The sequence below is a fragment of the Drosophila rhopaloa genome, unplaced genomic scaffold, assembly GCF_018152115.1.
Source record: "Drosophila rhopaloa isolate 14029-0021.01 unplaced genomic scaffold, ASM1815211v1 contig_163, whole genome shotgun sequence".
NCBI lineage: Eukaryota > Metazoa > Arthropoda > Insecta > Diptera > Drosophilidae > Drosophila > Drosophila rhopaloa.
Window position 1 is genome coordinate 11,884,037 of NW_025335043.1, and position 21,166 is coordinate 11,905,202.

At 41.9% G+C, this 21,166-nt stretch overlaps 3 protein-coding genes across 4 annotated transcripts; all 3 read right to left on the bottom strand.

The window, feature by feature from the left end:
* Positions 1-2,530: 2,530 nt before the first annotated feature.
* LOC108052044 (basic proline-rich protein) lies at positions 2,531-4,116 on the bottom strand. The gene is made up of 2 exons (XM_017134363.2): positions 3,973-4,116; positions 2,531-3,914 (listed from the first exon to the last, which is right to left on the bottom strand). The coding sequence occupies exons 1-2, from the start codon at positions 3,973-3,975 to the stop codon at positions 2,628-2,630; spliced, it is 1,290 nt and encodes a 429-aa protein (XP_016989852.1). The 5' UTR covers positions 3,976-4,116; the 3' UTR covers positions 2,531-2,627.
* A 742-nt stretch (positions 4,117-4,858) lies between these two features.
* On the bottom strand, positions 4,859-11,990 carry LOC108052043 (acetylcholine receptor subunit beta-like 1). Of its 2 annotated transcripts, XM_044457662.1 has the most exons (7): positions 11,845-11,990; positions 11,642-11,782; positions 8,840-8,976; positions 7,922-8,076; positions 7,328-7,772; positions 6,212-6,811; positions 4,859-5,664 (listed from the first exon to the last, which is right to left on the bottom strand). In XM_044457662.1, the coding sequence occupies exons 2-7, from the start codon at positions 11,703-11,705 to the stop codon at positions 5,500-5,502; spliced, it is 1,566 nt and encodes a 521-aa protein (XP_044313597.1). In that variant the 5' UTR covers positions 11,706-11,782; positions 11,845-11,990; the 3' UTR covers positions 4,859-5,499. The 2 variants fall into 2 exon arrangements, with proteins under 2 accessions (XP_044313597.1, XP_016989850.1); XM_017134361.2 differs by lacking the exons at positions 11,642-11,782; positions 11,845-11,990 and having other exon boundaries at positions 8,840-11,632.
* Positions 11,991-15,116: 3,126 nt separating this feature from the next.
* Positions 15,117-18,934, bottom strand: LOC108052035. Its single transcript, XM_017134351.2, has 8 exons — positions 18,866-18,934; positions 18,106-18,465; positions 17,832-18,048; positions 17,456-17,673; positions 17,264-17,397; positions 17,055-17,209; positions 16,752-16,993; positions 15,117-15,527 (listed from the first exon to the last, which is right to left on the bottom strand). Exons 1-8 carry the CDS (start codon positions 18,932-18,934, stop codon positions 15,117-15,119), a joined length of 1,806 nt encoding a protein of 601 aa, XP_016989840.1.
* Between the last annotated feature and the right edge of the window lie 2,232 nt (positions 18,935-21,166).

The following is a 21,166-nucleotide window of genomic DNA, read 5'->3' on the forward strand; positions in this document are numbered from 1 at the left end:
CAACAAGACAATCAGTCTTCGGCCTAATTGCTATCTATAAATAGACTTAAAATGTAAATCGTGAACGCTCTTTAAATCGTGAACACTACGAAAGCTTAAAAATTTGTATCCACATTGACAAAATGTATGATTTTCTTTGATTTGCTTTATAACTTTTTTATGTCCGTTAAAGCAATTATTGGTTAATCCATACCATAAATGTTGGGCAAATGTTATTGTTAAGCCATAATTAATTACAAAGTCCATGAAATAAAGCTGTCTTAAAGTTACTTTAAATATTTTTAAACAATCATTTATGATTTTAATTGGCTCATTTTGTCAGCAATAAAAAGTTTTAATCTTTTTAAGCACCAATAAAAAGCTTAGATAAGGCAGACTGCGAAGTTTATTGGTTAGGATAAGCTTTAACTGAGCTTAAAACTTAAGCCAAATCGAGGCGAAAAGTAGGCTGCACATTTGGTTAAAATCTATAGCCAACTTAAGTTTATTTTGCTAACATTTTTAAAGCCTAACTTTAAGCTGGCAAATTATTTTTCCTTTGCTCATGACTGTTTGAACTGAGAGGCAATCGCATGCGTGAGTGACTTGCAAAGCTGGTTTTTTGCCCGCTGATCCACTCGAGCACCGCTGACGGCTTGATTCATATTTCGCTTGGCCTGCGACGTCTACACAAATCATCGTACGCAATGTTTGAAAACTTTTGAGTGCGTTGCCGTTTTACAATTGAACAGTTATGAGCCAAGACAGCAAAAAGATGAAGTCGAGTGAAGAATAGAAAAAAATCAACGGAAACTGTGCCAAGGGCAATTTCGCCTGTGATTGATTTACAAAGGGGGCTAACTTAACGCATTGCATATGTGGCCCACGTTGCGTATGCGCAATATTTCTAGCGGGAACAGGTGCTATTTTTTCGACTTTACGGCTTTTGGCAACGGCATAAATCAATTGATGACTTTATTGTATGTCTATTAAGCCATAATTATAATATGTCCATTAATATTTTCGATTAGCCCCTGTCGGAATAAGTTTTGAAGAATTAATTGGAAATTGGAGATGAACGATAAACGATGAAGACGCCAGCGTTTGAGAATTTCGCCCTCGGGTAAAAATTAAGATTTTTTTGCCCCTTTCATATTTAGAATGATTTAATATTTATACTCGCATTTACATTTGCGTGTTCGCCAGATGGAGGCAGCGGAATATTAATAGCTTGTTTGGGAAATTTACACCCGGATGGAATCGGAGGGAATTAGAATCGTCATCGGCGTGGCAGAAATTAGCTAGGGTCAGCCGGTGACTCGCTTGAACTTCTTTTCGGCCCATTTGGTTCCATTTGTATTTGCCGTAATTTCCATCGCATAATTATCAAAGCAAGGCAAACAATGCGTGGCGAATCTCTTGTCATGCCCAATCTTTTCAAGTGCCGTGCTGTAATCATAAATCACGCAAAAAGTAAAGTCTAAGTGCAGCTGCAGATGCCTGACAACATAAATCACACCCAAGCCGCTCGTTAAGACGTTAATCAAATGGCTCAGATCGAGCTGTGAGTGAGGCTTAGGGCGCCCCTGTGTCCAGCGAAATTGAAGGCCGTTGTGCATGTGCTTATGTAATTAGTGGCAAAGTACCCCCCCTTCGACAAAACCCTATTGGAAAATCATTGCACAACCGCAGTTGCAGTTGCAGTTGCAGTTGCAGTTGCAGTTTTTTTTTTCTTATTTTGTATCTTTATTTTTGGGCAACTAATGAAGTTGCCACGGCTAACTCAATTTATTGACTAAGCCCACTGGCATATTGACTAAATGACTGATGAGCCTGGCTGAGTGACTGACTAAGCGACTGACGACAACCGGTGGGAATTGAGTCGTCGATCGCCGATCATCGACATCGATCGACTCGCTCATATTTATTTTGGCTCCGCCGGCACCTTGAGTGTCCCATGTATGGATGGATGCAATGTCTGTGGCTATGCCAGTTGCAATCGTTATGGACTCTCACTATTATACCTATAAATATATATATATATGGTCGTTATGGGCTTATAGATATTGCAAACAGCACTGGCCTGAGAACGTTCACGGCTGCTTGACGCTCTCGGAATTTCCGCCTCTGATTTATGGCGCCCCCAGGTTTGATTGATTTGACCTACCAACTGACCACCGGCCACCAGGCCACTGTGCACCACTGGGTGGTGTCTGGGGACTGCACTTGAACCACTGGTATTTCGGTGAGGCCATCTGCCTGCACTGTAAAACAACTGGGAATTAAAAATAGAATTTAAGCTAAGGAAATTGGTATAAAAACTAATCCTTTATCCTTTAATATTAAATGTCCTAGATCTTAATTTAATGACAATAATAATAAATCTTCTAAGTAACTATTTTTCTTTTCACTGTAGAATCAAAATTTATGTTAATTTTTCTGCATGTAACAGCTGTCAAAAGTGACGCCCCAGAAGGTCGCTTTTTAAGCTGGGACATTGACCCACCAGCGAATCCCCCAAGTGATTGACATATCCAGCTTTGACTTTGGCTTTTGAGATATGTTTTTATTTGGAAAAAGATTTGAGTGGCGGGGTGGTGGGTGTTGGGTCCAATGGTGGTTCACAGGACAGGGGTCTTGAGTATTTTTTAGAAGGTAAAGGGTTTGGCAGGCTTGTTGTAGTTGTAGCCATCGGGTCCGAGGGATCCCGCCTCATCGCCACCACTGGTGGGTGGTGGTCCGTACTCCTGGGTGGGTGCAGGTGGGGCAGGAGGACTTGGTGGGCGTGGCTGGTAAGTGGGTCCTGGTGCAGGTGCTGGCGGTGCAGGTGGGCGTGGTTGATAAGTGGGTCCTGGTGCAGGTGCAGGTGGTGCAGGTGGGCGTGGCTGGTAAGTGGGTGCTGGTGGTGCAGGTGCAGGTGGGCGTGGCTGATAGGTGGGTCCTGGTGCGGGTGCTGGTGGTGCTGGTGCAGGTGGGCGTGGCTGATAAGTGGGTCCAGCCGGTGGTGCAGCTGGAGCAGTTGGCTGCGGCTGACTCGGGGTCACCTCATTCTCCCCAGGAGGCGGCAGATACTCGGATCCTGGCTGTGGGCGAGGTCCAGGTCCTGGAGGCGGAGGAGGGGGTCCGTATCCGGGAGTGGGCTGTGGCCTTGGTGGAGAAGGAGGTGGTGGTGGTGGTCCGTATCCAGGAGTGGGCTGTGGCCTTGGTGGAGATGGTGGTGGTGGTGGTGGGCCGTATCCAGGAGTGGGCTGTGGCCTTGGTGGAGATGGAGGTGGTGGTGGTGGACCGTATCCAGGAGTGGGCTGCGGCCTCGACGGTGGTGGTGGTGGAGGCGGCAGAGGGCGCGAAGGCGTCGGACGCGGCTTAGGCTGATCTGGAGGCAGGTACTCCGGTCCGGGTTGCGGCGATGGAGGCTGCGGCGCTGGAGGCTGCGGCTGGGGAGGTCCATAGGAAGGAAGAGGAGCCGAGGGAGTTGGCTGCGGCGGAGGACGAGGTGGCTGCGTCTGGGGAGGTCCGTAAGATGGAGAGGGAGCAGGAGCCGAGGGGGTTGGCTGCGGTGGCGGACGTGGTGGCTGAGTCTGCGGTAGTCCATACGAAGGAGACGGGGCAGGAGCCGTTGGAGTTGGCTGCGGTGGAGGACGCGGTGGCTGCGTCTGGGGAGGTCCATACGAAGGACCAGGAGCCGTAGGAGTTGGCTGCGGGGGAGGACGAGGTGGCTGAGTCTGCGGTGGTCCATAGGAAGGAGCCGGAGCCGAAGGAGCAGGTCCTGGGCCTATGCCCCCGTCCTCAATGCCATTTCCCGAGCCCGGAGGCGGAAACGGCACCGACGGCTGCTTGTAGTGATAGCCATCCTCCTGGAGATCCGTGTCCAGGTGGGAGACATCCGCGTGGACCCCAGCTGCCAGGAGCAGGGCCACCAGGGGCAGGAAACAGCGCTGGAAGACACAACACGGATGAAACCGGAGGCATTTTGCCACTTGCCAACGAACTCACCATTTCTGCTAGTCGCTAAACAAACGCGCGGTTTTTCCGAGTTTTCCTCGCAGCACTGCACAAAAATCACAGCGAATCGAATTATTACCGGTTTCGCAGACAAACCGCACACGAGATTACTTGAAGCCGATGCGACGTCTTCGTTGCAAAATCAGAAATCGAATGATGCCCAAATGTTCTCCCTTGGCGCATTTATACCGGCCTGGCCCAGAGCAGCCCCTAAGTTGGCTAAGTTGGCTAAGTTGGCTAAGTCAGCTAAGTCGGCGCTCGCTCAGCAGATGCCGAAGTTTTGAGTCAGCCAGCGAGACGAGTTTTGGCTCAATCGACTCTCAGTCGTCATCGTCGTCGAAGTCGTCGTCGTCGTGATGCTGCAACCTTTGATGTAGCCACAGGTGAGGACAGAGATACAGTATCTATATCTGTATCTGGTAATCAGCGAATCAGCGACGATTGTAAGTCAATAACAGCGCGTACTAGTTAGTTTTTGTGTGTACTTCGACTAACCAGGAACCAAATGGGGGATTTCTGGCCGTTCATGTGTTCCACTAATTAGGTCCGATGGGAGTCGACAGAGTTCACACCAGCGTGGGCTACGTGGGCGGATGATTAATGTGCGAATAACTGCCACTACGACCAGACATTTCGAGCCGAACACATATGGCCAATATCTGTTAGAATCGTGCTTACATAATTGGCTCCCCATCCCTTCCACATTGATGTTTATGGGATTTGCAAGCTTAACAACAATCGATGCTTATTTGAATCGACATTTTCCAGTTGGCCAATAAAGTATTATGCCCATATCAATTAGTTAATAAGCCAAGTGACCAGGCGCGTAACACGCGGCGTATGCGCGATGCAGCTACGAAATTAATAGTCGGGTTGGTTAATTAACTTTGCATTTTTATTGGTTTCATGTTTGGCTCCGGGTCGGAGCCTCAGATTAATACGATCTTTATGCTAGCTGCAATCGTTTTTGAGAAGCATTTACAAATTGATTCGGGGATGTTTCCTCCATTCTTAAATCTCATGCGTAAAACTGGATTACTTATGATTAAGTTTGGCACAACATAATAACAAGGTTCTGGAAAGCGTTCGTCCCGCTATTTATTGCACTTAAACTAAACTTCATTCTATATATGTCTATATTAGCTAAGTTCGTTTTAAAAATTATAAATTTACTCACAATTCCACTAGGTTGTTTTTTGATTTATTTGTTTAACATTTGTTGCTGGTGAATTATTTGCTTATTAGTTTTACTTGACGACTGTTTAGTGTGTTGTTCAGTGTTCCAATTCGTGTGTTTACCAAAATGAGTTAATATTAGTTAGTTATTTTAGGTGTTAATTCTGCTCAAGCAAATATCGTTTAGTGTTCTTTAATTATTAAAATCTAAAAATCCGCATTAATTGTTGCAATTTTTCATTGTTCTCATCTGTCTCAATACCTCGTTTGCTTATTATTGTTGCGTTTGCAATGCTGTTAACCATTTCATTCAGCCCCTGGCTGCTCCAACTCCTCACTCGCTTACTTTCCCCTGTAGATCTCGATGATGCGGTCCTGGTCCACGTACTCGAAAATATGCGGGGCGTCCATCAGAATGCCCACCGTTCCGGCCGTGGTCACAATGAAGAAGATGTACAGCTGCAAGCGATCGATCACCATGGCCACGTACTTCCAATCTTCGCGGGTCTAATGTGTGAATGGGGTTTTAGGCAGAGGGCAAAAAAATAATTGTGAGTATTTAAGTATTTGCCATCATTTGCCATAACTCTTAAATTAATCGAAGAACTATTTATTTTTATTATTACAATATTGTTTGAAGTGTTCCTACAATCTATATTACTTTATTAGCTGTGATTTTTCAAATTAAATAATTAAAAATGTATTTTTATAAGTTTTTATTAGTGGAAAGTTTGTTTCTGAGACTCTATTTACGATTATGTGAATTCAACGTAATTAAGTTTTTAATTTTAATAGTTTTGCCATCAATAATTATAGAATATAAAAAAATATGTTCCTGAAAGCTGTGCTTATTTGTGGTTAAATGACTTTATCAGCTGCCAAAATATGAAAATTAATTGAGATTTTATTTTATTGATTTATGAGCTTAAACGAGTTTCTAAATCAAATTAAGGAACCTTATTAAAAAACTAAATTTAGCAGGAGGCTAGCTCTCAACTTGTTTCTTTTCGTAATGACCAGTGACAAAAATCCTTTAAATGGTCCTTCTCCTCACCTGAATGTAGAGATCCTCGTTCCTCAAGTGCTCGGCGATGAACTCCACTGCCTCGGTGGCCTTGCTGGCCTCCGGGGAGAGCAGGATGGAGTCGGAGGACTCGCTCTCCCGGCGACAGCCATCGCCCAGGCCCAGCTCGCCGCCGCTGTTGACCTTGCGGTTGATCTTGCAGTTGGGGTGGTGCAGGTCGGACAGCTCCATGACCTCCATCTTGGACTGCTTGCCCCCGATGGCGCTGATATGCTTGGGCAGCTCCGCCGGCGAGCCGTACGAGGGATGGGGGTGGGCGGGCATGCTCATCCCGGGCATCTCCATCATCCAGCGCAGACGGGTCTTCCGCGGCCGCTTCATGAAGAGGAAGGCGGGCAGGTAGTGCAGGAAGATGGAGCGGATGTACATGGGCATGCGGTGGGTGCGCGGCCCCCGGAAGTTCCAGTTGATGATGATCACGGTCACCAGGATGGACACCGTGTTCATGATGAAGGTGAACAGCAGATACTTGGCGATCAGCGGCAACACCAGCGACGTCGGCGGCAGAATCTTCGACACCAGCAACAGGAACACAACCAGTGACAGCAAAATGCTAATTCCGAGCGTAACCTGGGAATATATATCGTTATTAACCGATCAGGTAATAGCCGTGACCCCACCTAGCCAAGGTTCCTCTCAAAAAGGTACCAAGCACTAAGGAAAAAGTATCGCATTAAGTGAAAAATTAAAACTTAAATAGTATAAATAATAAACTTAAACTTTAAGTGAAAAATAAATTCTGTAAGCCAAGAACAAAATATTATGACTCAATTAAAAACATTTTTTTAACATGTTAATCAAAGTTTTAAACAGAGAGGCGTAACGAATTGGAATTGATCAATCTTGTTTTTTTTTTGATTATTCAAATTAAAAACCAGATGTTGAAGTTCAGCTAATTAATGTTTAGAAAGATGTTTTGATCATTAATTAAAATTAAATAAGTGGCTTGACAAACGTAAGCAGGGTTAGTTAAATATTATTGACATCTTTGAGATGTTTTCTATAATCTTGACTTGACCCCACCCATGACCAGATGTGAACCTATAAAAGCCAGATATGATCACCAGTCGGCGATCTTTATCTTACCTTCTCGCCGGCTTCGGCTGGCAGGTAAAATACCAGAACGCAGAGGAACGAAATCAGCACTGTGGGCAGAATCAAATTCACAGTGTAGAAGAGTGTCTTGCGCCGGATGATGATGTAGAATGTGATGTCCGTTTCCGTGGGATGGTTGCTGTCGCCCTCGTAGACGTTCAGATAGGCGGGCACTTCTATAATATCCCAGGTGCCCGACTTCCAGTAATCCGAGAGATCCACAAAGTTCTTGTTGTTATAGAGGGCCAGTGAGACCTGATCCCCGTTAAAAGTCCACGATCCGAACTTCATGATGCAGGTCTGCTGGTCGAAGGGGAAGTAGGTCACATCGATGGTGCAGGAGCTCTGGTAAATGGCCGGCGGAACCCACAGGACCTCGCCAGTGGGATAGATCAGCACGTTGGACTTGTAGCGCACCTCGTAGTTGCCATCGGCACTGTCGGCGGAAAAGTATAATATTAATTTCGGGCATTTATAGGAGATCAACGTGGAAAGCTCCGACTTTCGCCTACGGTTTTTTGTTCTTGATTTTTAGTGTACAGAGTTGGAGTTGATGGGTTAGCTACAAAATGGCCATTTACTCACTTATTGAAGAGCACAATGTCCGGCTTCCAAACCTTGTCGGGGGGCAGACGCAACACCCCGATGCCGCCGTAGTCGGCCTCATCCCACTGCAGCTGGTAGTCGTACCAAACCAAACGTAACCAAACGTTTGATTTCATAATTTGATTTTTCTCATTCTTGATCGGTTTTCGATTTTCGATTTTTTTTTCGGGAATTCGTTTGTTTTCGGTTTTGATTGTGATCAGATGGTGGTGGTTTGGTGGTTGGTTGGTTGGTTGGTTAGTTGGTTGGTTGGTTGGTTGGTTGGTGGTTTGGTGGTGTGAGAGAACGGTACGAAGTACGGAGTACGGGTACGATTTGCATTTGAGATTCGAAACGAATCGAAATCGAATCGAGTTTTTGGCGTACACAATCGAGAAATCGAGAGAGAGCGGGTGGGAAGGTAGTTAAGACATTATTTCGCATGTGGCTTTACTTTAGTTAGTTAGTTAGTTGGTTAGTTTGTTTTGCTTGTTTAATCTTAATTGTTTAGGGTTAGTATTTGTATTTTGTATTTGATTTACTAGCATCAAGTTCACTACAAACATACAAAGTCAAGACAACGTGTACGTAATTATTTACAAAGCATAACCGAAACTGAAAACTTTTTGGATGCGCCCCTCCTCCCGCCCCCATCATATCCGCGAGAGGGGGCGTGGCCGAGGGAACAGCCTGTGCATGTGTGTGTGGGTGTTGCTGACTGTTGATGGACGAGTGTGTGTGTGTATGGACGATGAATGACAGCAACGAAACTGAAGAATTTGTTAGGAACAGAACTCGAAAACACATTTACACTCTACGAATGTTAGTTATGATTTTTGTTTTTTTTATATAAGCATAATCTTATTGTTATTATTCAGGTTGTTTTTGTTTGACAAATTTGATTTTGAGAACACTTACGACATTGATTAGCTGTACGAACGCCAAACCAAATCTTACTCCAACTTTTTGTGTCATATTCTGTACGGGTCGTATGAGTTTATTGTAGCCTCGAAAGAGGTCACGCACCAAGCGCTCTTCATCTTCGGATGCACTGACTAAAAAACACAACGGAAAACGGAAACGGAAGCGAACCGAAGAAACGGAAGAGAGTACACAAACATTCCAGGATTTGGAGAGGGATGTAGGATTAATTAAAACATAATGGAGGGCACAAATAACACATAGGGTTTCCAAAGGCAAAAGTAATGAAAGAAAATACAGAGAAACAAAGAAACGAACGGATGAGCAAAGTTGTTGTATTCTTTGTTTAAGTTTTTCTTGTTGTTCTTTTTTTAACATTTTTTTTTTGAATGGGCTTGGGATGATTTAGCTTATAGACAGATAGAGTTAGACAGAGACAGAGCGAGAGAGAGACAGGAAGAGTGAAAGAGAGAGAGAGCAGATAGGACAGAGGCATTCTCAGACTTAATACCGATTCATCGTCTTCAACTTCAGCTTCATTTTTGAATTTTGATTGGGAAAGTAAAACAAAAATGGACGACACATGAGAACCGCTCGATTGTGGTTAATTTTTCTGTGGCAGTATTTTTGGTGGTGCAGGTGGGTGTCTTTTGTGGTGGTGGTGGTGTGCTAGTGGCACTGTTGATGTTGTTGCTGTTGTTCTGGCCTACGTTGAGTATACGCCGCGTGTGAGGCACTTGCATTAAACAAGAACTATGAGATGGAAAGTAGTTTTTGTTGTATGTCTACCCCATTACATAGCTTATGGTTTAGTGCGAGTGCCTCTTGGTTCTTACAGTCCTAGAGTCCTGGCTCAACAAATTGCTAAGGTTTAAAGGTTTAATAGCTAGCTAATCATTAAATGGTGCTCAACAAAGTGCAGCATTGAATTGGCGCCCCAGCAGGGATATTCTAACGGGAGTTTCATCTTCTATTTTCTACGAGAAACAGAGATGGCTATATTTCCTATTACAGTTGTTTTCCTTTCTGTTTGACAGCTGAGCGAGCTTTATCCGGAAAAGCTCACAGCGCACACACACATATACGGCAATGTCCTTTGAGAGAGGAAGTGAGAGCGTAAGAGAGAGGCGAACTCAGGGATGCTGGGGCCCACACTCTCGGCCGCATGTGTGTGTGACCGGGTTATCCTTGTCTTACGAGTGTGTGCGTGTGTGGTCTCATATATGGAGCACGATAACTTCTTCTACAGTGTGGGTGCGTGACTTTCGAAACTCGTTTTTGGAGTTGCACTTTACGCTAGGTGAACGTTATGATTTTTGGGGTGGGTATATTTCATGATAAATACTAAGCGTATGTCTGAGTGTGTGTGTCTTTGTATGTGAATGAATGTGAATGTACTAATATTTTCTTTTCGTATATACCAAATATAACTCTAAACCTGAATGGGGGGTTCTGTCTATGCAAGTTTCGACTACAATTTCTATTTGCTTTTCTTTTCGTTACTTCTTGGACTGCTCAGAAGAGAAGGAGTATGAATTAAGATTCGGCAGTTGATACAGAAATCTTTATATACACGTATATATAGCATATATGCATTGTTGGTTCAGTTCATTGCATTTTCGTTTGATTTGCATATTCTGTTTCTTTTCGGTTGCTGTTCATTTTGGTTGCGGTGGTCGGTCGGGATGCTGTACGCCACCACCCATCCTGCGGGTCCCTCAAGGACCTTGGCTACCACGCTTTTCGTAGATACACAGTCAGGGGTACTTTTTTTTTGGGGGGTGGACAGAGACAGAGAGATAGTGAATCAAAGAGAGAAAGAGAGAGAGCGAGAGAGAGAGATGCAGAGGGGACTCTGGAGAAAGGTTTAATTACAAAAGCGAATATAGCTGGGGGATATACATATATATAATATTCATAGAGTAAGACGAGTATGCAGGTGTACTGGAAGTATAGTTTTTGGTTCAGGTACAGAAGTTTATAGATGTCGAGCATTGGAGAGATTCGGAGAGAGCGGGAGCGAAAGAGAGAGAGCAAGTGACAGAGAGCGAGAGAGATAGCTAGAGCTAAGCTAAGGTTAAGTAATTCTAATTAGAGATAGAGCTATGGCAGAAGATCTAGTCTGTGGGGCGGCACTTAACCGAGTGCTATGGGTGTGCTATGAGGAGTTCTACTTGAGAATATATATTTAGTTTACATAGAGTTGATGACTAGCGCAGTTGTGATTCGGTTATAATTTTTTCGGTATTTTTTTCGTTTGCAGCGCTGCAGCAGCGACGCTTTGGCAGATTCTCCAAGTCTCATTTTTTATTACTGGGCATTCGCAAGTCGAGATTTGTCGGTGGTTGTGTGGCGGTTGTTGTTGTTGTTGTTGCTGGTCTACTGCATATAGTAGCTATGCTCTATTGTTGTTGTTGTTGTTTTTCATTGGGGGTAGTGTGGCTAAGCTATATACACAAAACGTTGGATGCCAGGAGCTGAAGGGCCGGTGGTAGTTGGTGGTTCTTGGTGGTTGGCAATGAGAGCTTGGAGAACTTGTTAAGGCGGCGCTGCCAGCGCAAAGCGTAAATTTAAGAAAAAAATCAAATCATTGCTGTAAAATCGTAAGCTAGCTAAGAGAAGAGAAATAGAGAGATAGTTGGCTTTTGTTTTTTTACGGGGACTAAGAAACGGTTAGCAGAGTTAACAAAGTTTGTAAAGGCCTCTTCTCGGTTTTTCTTTTATTACATAACCACCGCCCAGCCCGAAAGGGGGTGTGGCAAACTCCCAGTCCTACCCTTCGCAGCCCAAAGTACGTACCCAAAGAAATTGCCAGGATCAGCAGGATGCTGCACAGCAGCCAGGATTTGCTGGAAGACTCCATGATTTTTCCACTTTTCACTTACTCCAGGGACATGGCCAAATTGGAGTTGTAGGGTTGGCTGGGCCCACGCCCCAAAACTGCAGACACAAAAAATTCAGCCTTAGACCCGTTCAAACATCTTGAAAACAGCACACTTCACCTTATCTCAAGCTTCTCTTGATTTGGGTAATTTCTTTTCAATTATTTTGCATAATTTTCACAACTTTTAAGGATTTTTCTTTCCGACTTTGTCGTCTAGAACTGGAGCCGTCAGTTTGGGTGCGGATTAAGAACTCTACTTCGGGATTCTGGATAAAAATCAATGGGATTCTGACTTTCTAGAGCGCAGCAGCCAAATCAGATAAGAAATGCAACGGCGCAGGCGCGAAAAATGCGGATAACTGAGAGGAAAAAGTGGAAAAGCACTCTCTTATCAGGACGTGTTTTTCCCAAACCCACCCTTCCACTTATCTTTAGTTTGTAAACAAATGCAGTTGGCCTTATCAGCTGTTCAAAATTTTTGTTTACATGTGCTTGGCCTCCAGGGTTGCTGCCCGCCCACAAAAAGTTTCCACCACAGTGACTGCGAAAAGTTAATGGAAGAATGCTTCCGCTATCTGATAATCTCGCTTTGTGTGTTATAAAAATGTTTAATTATGACACAAATCTTGCGCCTATAAATTAAATGAACAACAAAAAAATAACGAACAAAGGCAACGCCTCAAAAGGTCATGTGGGCGTGCCATTTAATTTGTTATTTCATAGTTTTTCTTACTACTTTTTGACTGCGCCTAATCGCCGGTGTGTATCATTAGCAAATCGCAGTTCCTTATGGCGCCTAAATGATTTAAATAAATGTGCACTAGGTTGCTTGAACACTATTGAAAAATTGTAAAATGTAGCCAACAATTGAGCTGAATTTGTTCCGGTTATCTGATAATGCAAGCCCATTCTTCAATAGCTCTTTTATAGTAAAGCAACCATTTTGACCTTTTCGGCTTTCAACTCTCATTCAGCTGTCAGCACTTGTCTCAACCTTCAATTACATTTTGAATTATATTGCCAAATGGTTGGGAGGCTTAAAAAACTTCCGTGAATTGATTGATAGCTGCACAATTTATTTAATCTATTAAGGGTGGGGAAAAAAACAAGCACAATGAAAACCCAAAAGCGTTTAAAGATTCTCTGCACAGGAAAAACTGAAAAGAAACAACGATGAGTTGCCCAAAGGAAAACATTATACATGCCATGTGTATTAACACTTGCGAGCTAGACGTTTGGTAATGAAAGCATATTTTTACATTACTGATTTTGATGCTGTTGCTGAAGTCGCCTTTGATGCACTATAAAAAATTGTATTTTATTTGATATATAAAGTGTTATATGGGCAAATAAACTATAGGTGTCAAATATTTTTATCAGAAAGGATAATAATACAAAAATAATCAAAGAAAATGCAAGCCCCTTAAACCGATTTAATAATTAATAATAAATATTAATATAAAATGTCTTGATATATTTTGACCCGATAAATTATTGTTAAAAACGATCTCTTTTTTCCGTGTGGTTTTTCTTGTTCGGCGTTTGACTGCCTGGCTTGCTGATGATGATTTTCATGTGCGCATGACAGCGCAATACAATGCAACGAAAGACGAAAGACGAAAAACTCAGGCCACGAACGTGCAAGTTATGAGACATGCGGCTGTGCTGGGCAAAAACTCTAAGAAACTAAGGTCGCCGTGGAGCGCATAAAAAGCACAACTTTGAAGCCTTTGTGCGGCTTGGTTGGCGCAATTTGGGTGCCATTTTGGTGTCACCAGCAGCCAGAGGCAAGTTTTTCCTCGCCGCTAGAGAGCGATAAAATCAATGGCAACGCCAACGCAAATTACATCAAATTAATTTCTGTATCTTCATAAATTTTTAGTTAATTATTTCGCTGCATTCAATTGAAACACTTTGCTCAAGGTCGCCTTTAAAAAACTAGCAAGCCGCTGATCTACGTGGTCGAGATGGCCTAGAAAAGGTAGAGAAATCACCTAAAAATCCACTGGGCGGGGTCGTTTATGCAAAGAAAGAGCCAAGGCATGCCGCGGCATTTTAATTTTTAGAGAGCCACTTCCAGCTTATGATTCAATTAGTGTGTTTTGCTCACTCGCATCTTAAACTGTCATTAATAATAAATAAGCAAAAAAAAATCCAGGCACAATCATTGTATGCAAAACTGTGTGTGAACAAAAAACGCTGTCATTCTGCACAAAAGTGTAATGTGATATCATAAACATTTGGATTGTTATTGTGGATTCTTTTGTTTGTTTTCGCACAGCCAAATAAATTAATTAGCCGTTGGCTCTGGCCAATTCCGTGTTAATTTTTACACCCAAGAACAGGCGAAGATCGTTTGCCCAAACAATAATAGAGACGAAATGAGCAGGCCATCGAAAATTGCACAATTAGCAGTGTATTTCTGCGGCTGCTGCTAATGCATCAGCAGTTGCAGTGGCTGTTGGGCAATATTAAAAGTCCTCAACCATATTAACACTTTTTGGGCAATGTTTTGCGGCGCACCGCAGTCGCAAATTTGTGTCAAACCCAACGTCTTCGAAACAGCAACAAGCTAAAATCATGCGGCTTAGTGCACGACCGAAAAAAAGGCAGTCAAAACACATAAGTCTCGATGGCTCGGTGACGAGCTCTCAAAAACACCGAAAATGGTCGTGTCAATGGCTGAGGACAAAGCCGGTCCCATGAGGAAGTGCTACAGGTGGCACGAGTCACCTTCGACTTCCTTATGCCTGCCACATGGAGCGACATAAGTGGCAATACAAAAACCAGCCTCCAAAAGCCAGACTTACGACTTACATTACAATTTAAACAAATTGAAGAGATTTTTAAGAAGGGGCCTAAAAGCAAGCCACATATTTGTATAGACACAATTGTTTTTGGTTTTTCTGCAGCCTAAAAGTAGGCAAAAAAACTTGTTAAGGCAAAAATACATGGACAATTGCTAAAACTAAGTTTAGTAGGTACTAACGTAGATAACATGATAATCAAGTGATAGTCAAGTATTTAATAAATATTATCAAAAATGCATGATCTTTGTTGTCATTTTGTTTCCTTTTCTTCATATAATTTTTAACTTGAATATTCCGCTGAATATAAATACAAAAAGACTCCAATTTTTTAAAACATTTTTTATTTTATTTGTTATGAAGTGAAGAATTTCAAAATGTTTATAATTTTTAGAAATCGCGGGTGCTCTTCACTTGTATACCCACGATCGTAGTTGGCAAAATCATAACTTACAACTAGCACACAGAACCTAAAAAAAGACTACAGCAAACTTAGCTCTAACTAAAACAGAATGTTGTGGGCCATAAGCTATATACACAATGTGCGCAGAACAAGGCCAAAAGTAGGCCAATTTGCGCATTATCAATCGATTTGTCCTTTGTGTGCTATATAAGAATCGTACAGTGAGGACTCCTTGCGACGCTTTAATCTCGAGCACGCGATGAAAAGTGTAACTGTTAACACGCACAAAACTGCCGAACAGCCAGCGGTCAGCGCCGAAAAAGTCGAGGTCTTCAGGCAGGTTTGGTGTGGTGACAAGGGCTTCGACTGCCGATGGGCATATACATCATCCCCATCAGTTTCACCCTCCTGCAAAACTCGCAGTGACTGGAAGAGATTAACGTTTTCCGATAGCGAGTTTGCTGGTGGATTCTCCGTGGTTAAACCCTCGCCATCGGCGGATAATGGCGGCAGGGAAAGATTTGTGGCCGTCATGTTCGAGGTGTCACGCTTGGTCACCGCCTTTAGATTTCTCCAGTGACAAGGCTGGCTCTATAGAAAAAAATAATGTTCTATTATTTATAAATCTGAAACAATTAACAACAATTTTTGTGATACCTCAATATATACTTTAGTGAAAGTAAAACATGGAAATGGTTTTTTATGCCAACGTCTTTGTCTTTTGTAAAATAAATATTATTCTTTTGGCCATAAAAAATGAAATATTGAACCAAATATATATTGACATATCTCGTTAAACTCGCTACAAAAGGTACAACAAATCTGTATTTAAAACTAAAAATTTTAATTTTTTGAAGAATTTTGCATTTTTGATAAGGGGTAACATCAACATTTTTTTGAAGTTTGAACAAAAATAAAATTTTTTAGTTGAGAATACCAATGGATTGGAAATTTTGTAACGAATTCAACGAGATATGACATTCCAAAATCTGATTATTATTTCCAAGGGTTTTTATCAAGAAACCGACAAATAGAGATGATTGTTCCGGATTTTGGCCATTAAATACATTTAAAAACACATTTTTAAGGGTTTTTGATTGTAACTTTGCCAAAATGAGACGCACAGCCAAAAGATTAACTGTTTTGTGCAACTGGGAACATATACAATCAATTCTATAAGGATTTGGAAGAAATTATTTTTTGACCGTTTTTTGCATTTTTCATAAGGGGTAACATCATCATTTTTAGCGAAATTTGGCCCAAAATAAAAATTTTTAGCTGACAATACCAATGGATTGGAAATTTTGTAACGAATTTAACGAGGTATGACATTCCAAGATCTGACCATTATTTCAAAGGGTTTTGATCAAAAAACTGAAAAATAAAGATGATTTTTACGGATTTTTGCCATTAATACATTTAAAAACACATTTTGTAAGGGTTTTTTGTTGTAACTTTGCCAAAATTAGACGCACAGCCAAAAGAATGTCTGTTTTCTGCAGCAGATAACCTATATAATCAATTCCATGTGGATTTGGAAGGATTTTTTTTTTTGACCGATTTTTGCATTTTTTATAAGGGGTAACATCGTCTTTTTTTCGAAATTTGGCCAAAAATAAAATTTTTTAGCTGAGAATACCAATGGATTGGAAATTTTGTAACGAATTCAACGAGGTATTTCATTCCATCATTTGACCAATATTTTCCATGCTTTTGATCAAAAAACAGAGAAGGAACATCATTTTTTAGGGCTTTTGGCCATAAAATAAATTTTTGGAAGGATTTCTTATTTGTTTTAAAAAAGGCATTACTTACCGGACACCGCCCATGGCACATCCGCACATCGCACTCAATATAGAGCGCCGGGGAGCCAGTGAACCGGAAGGTCTTCATGTACGCATACACCTGGGTCTCGTACACCCCGGAATCCGACCAGGAACCCCTGAAGCGTGAGATGAGCTTGTCATCCACCGGACAACCGTGCTGATCGATGAGCTGTATCCGCTTGTTGGCGCCATTGTGTGCATAGCAATCGTTGACCACAATGTCGAAGCCGTCTGGGGATCGCAAGACCGCCATTAATAGATCAGCTTAGATGCTGAGATTAAATCCATTTACCATATTTGCTTCTCATGTAGATGATCAAGGTCAGGGGATCGCCCACACGCACTGGGCCCGTCACACGTGGACCACCAATGCCATAGCCATTCTGGATCTCCATATAGCACTCGGGTGGACTTAAAGTGAAGACTACCGGATTGCCAGTGGCCACTCTGGGGAAGATACAATGTTAATAACTGAATATAAGACTTATACTGCAAACATACTCCACATCTAGAAAAGGAAAGGTCACGGTCTTCCAGAAATCATAGCCATACTCGCAGGTGACCTTGAAGTGCTCATCATACTCCTCCTCAATCAGGGGATTATATTGCACTGTTACCGTGTTCCACATAAAATTCTAATGCAAAAAAATACATTTTAATCTTATGAACAACAAATATATTAATCATACGCACTGTGGGATTTTTGCGACTTTCCTCTTGCAAAGAATTCTTTCCCAAAGTTCCACAGCGATTTAATTGGATGTAGAACTCATAGTAATCCCTACCAGATCCATTTATGTACATACAGTCCGGATCATAGGCATAACCAGCTGAATATAGCAAACCACTAAAGGAGCCATTAAAACCAATGCGTATCTTCATATAGTCATCCTGACATTCTGCCTCGATGTCTATGAAGGAAAAAGTAAGAACGAGTTAGTAACTTTAAAACGAAAGTTTAAAATATTTTCAACCATTAATACAAAAAGTATTTTTAGGATTAAATAGAGTCAGCAATTAATGTAGTTTAATAATTTATAAATTATTCATTAAAAATACAAATTCTTACGCTGTACTCTAGTTCCGTTGTGCTGGTGCTGATTTCCAGCGTATTCTTGATCCCAGTACTCCTCCTGCCACTTGCTGTTTTCATAGGGCGCAGCATGATATCCACCGCTTCCTGTAGGAGCTCCACTTGAATCCACTCCCGTAGAACCATAATCCAGATGCACAGGGGGTCCGATTCGGTGGGGTATGTAGCCAGAAGAATCGGGTACGTGATCGGGCTTTTAAAAGGAATAACGTATAAGAAAATATTGTTTAAGAAATCCTGAAAAACTAACCACTTCATGCTGCAACTTGTTACGTTCCACTGCATTGCTACTGCGATTGCGGACATCCTTAGGGAACTTTTTGGGACCTGCTATTCCAGCTCTCTTGGACAATTTCGAGGGCTGTGTAGTGGGTCCGGAGATATACGACTTGGAGGAGATTCCAATCAGCTCCTGCTGCGCGTCACCTCCTGCGGCCAAAGGACGACTACCAGAAGTAGATCTCGAAGAAGGAGTCGTAGTCTGAATGCGACCTTTGAAAATGCGTAATGGTGGCACCAGAGTGGGTGGTGCAGAAGTGGTGGTGGCCACACCCGCAGTTTTGCTAACCACCGAATAGTCTGTGCTCTGTTCCAATCCGCTGATGGGCTGCTGCTGAAAAAAAAAAAATAAGCATTTACAAAAGTGCGTGCGGCGCGTGGGGCGTATACGCAATGTCATAAATCACTCGGTCGAGTTTGTGTCTTAAGTCTTTGGTTTTATGAGCCCGCCAAAAAAAAAAAGAAACTGTAAAAGTGCTGCATCAGCAACAAAGCCACATAATTTTGGCCAGACAAAGCTTCTTCCGTTCGCGGTCGATACGCAATCTGCATTAGAGCAGAGCATATCCGTTAGACGGGCTCGCCGATTGGCCAACGATCGGTTGCGGTTCATGTGGCCTAATCAGGAAGTTCATGCTAAGAACTGTTAAATAGATTAGATTTCCCATCAGCAGCGACTTGAGCAATGCACTTCTCGTTGGGCAATCAGTCGGAGGTGAAAGGTTCCTTACCTGCAGCTCAATCAGCAGCATCATTAGAAGAATCTGGCCCAGCCGCTTGGGTAATGTGCTCATCTTCATGTCCGTCACTCGACTGGCAGCTGCAAAGATCGAGATGGAGTCCCATAGGGGACCATTCAATATTATCGGAATGCGAATCGGTATCAGTATCATAATTATCGTCATGCTTGGTGCTGTCCGATGCTGACCTTGCTTGTGGTCACTCAAGTGTTGTCCGCCACTGGTTACACCAAATGCGTGCTGGCAGGAAGGAAGTTTGTGCTTCATAAATTAATTGTGGCCAATGTGCATAAGTGGAAGATCTTGGGGCTCTCGGAACGAGAAGATGGGATGCCTTAACTTGATTTATGGCAGAGCATAAAAATAAAGTCATTATTCTATGGTTTCTAAATATTCAATTTGGCCACTAAACTTGAGTTATAATTCTGGTAAATTTTAAAACATTGTTTAGATAATTGATTATAGATTTTCATCGTATCTATTTATTTTTAATTACTTGTAATACAAGATTAGAAAACCATTTTTTAAAAAATAGTTCAATATATACTAAACTTATAACTATATTTAAGACTGTGAATTAAACTTGTGGAGATTTTATTGGGCTCACTAATTTATGTCTGAATATTTTTTGAAACACTTTCTAATATTTAAGCTAAATTTGTAACATGTTCTTGGGATAATTAAATTAATTATTCAACCAGTTTAGTTTAAAGTTATATCTCAGGCTATCATCAAGCATATTGTAGCTTCCGTTCTTCGGCATATTAGTTTCCTCCCTATCAATGTCGTTGAAGTTATGGCCAGAACAATGACAACTTCAGATACATCATCTTCTAACTCCGTTTGTCTGGCGTTAAGGTCAAAGCCATAAAACTGTCACCCGTTGCGATGGTTTAATTATGGCCTACGCAGAACCTACTGTCTAAGATTTTAGTCTGCGCTTAAACTTGGATCACATTTTAATGAACGATGTGATCCGCCCCCGCATTTACCCTTCGCCCACCAAAATGCTTGGCTGCCTTTTCGCTTAGCTGTAAAAACGCACGCCGTTTGCTTAATTGTTGTTATAATTACTTCAACTTCTTGTTGGTGTTTGTTTCATGTTTGTTTATTGTTATTTTTTTCGCTTGCTTTTGTAGTTGGGCACTGTTATGCAATAGTTGATGTTGTTGCCGCTTCTTCTTCTTGGGTTTTTGGTTTCGGTTTTTGGCTTTCATTATTTGCCCGTCTTGTTGGTGTTGTTCTTCTGCTATTGCTCCTACACTTGGCTTTTATAATTATAGTTAATCGCATTTGACTGACCTTGAGCCGTTTTCCTTTGCCTGCATTAATTACAAACGCCTAACGGTTCCAAATACGTTATTGGTAGGTGGTTAAACCTGTTTAGGCCATTGACAGTTCTTTTTAACAGAAAAATTGTGACAGTAAATGGTCTCAATAAAACCCTTGTAAGATCAGCCCTTAAAATCGATGATGATTTATTATTAAAGTATCTCTGAACCCAAAAATAACTACTTCATTTTTTAACTTCTTATTTTGTTTATAGTATATCTCAGAAAACTAAAATAAGCTTACATTTGAAGAAGGACAAAAAGATAAACCTAAGAAATAGTGTCTTAAAACTTTTAAATGTCATTGATTAATAGTGACAAATTTATTCCTCTAATTACATTCTTAAGCTTGCCTGTTATTTGATTTAGATTATTGAATTGATACTTTTCTTAAATCCAGTTTTTGTGTGCAAACAATTTGTAGTATTAAACTCTCTTTTATAAAACAAATAAAATACTCACCTATTAAAGAAAAAATCCTTTGATTTTAATCCGCTTAGCCTCTTATGTCCAGAGCAGTTTTAGCACTGACCTGCTCAATGTAATTTTCGTTTTCCGACGCGCTTTTCTTCACACCCACAACCGCGAATCACGGTTCACAGTTCACAGCTCGGCACGCACTTTGACCAACTGACACCGAACAACTTTGCCCATTTCGGGGGGCTTAGCAAATCCTCGCGACGTTGGCCATAAAAGTTGACGATCCGGATCCGATGTTGGTCTCAAAACGCTACAAAACGGTTCGCACTGCTATTTTTTGTAGGGGTTTTGTCTTGGTCTCACTTTCGATAATGGTTTTTGATATTGCGCGATCTTTGGTTGGCAGCTTTTGTCGGGTTTTCTCGGCTACGTCATTTGGGCCGCTTTACATATTGCACGTCTGTTCAAAGGTTTGTTGGTTTTCCGTTTTTTTGGAAGCCCGAAAAATCACTCAAGTGCAACTTGCCAAATAGAATCAGCC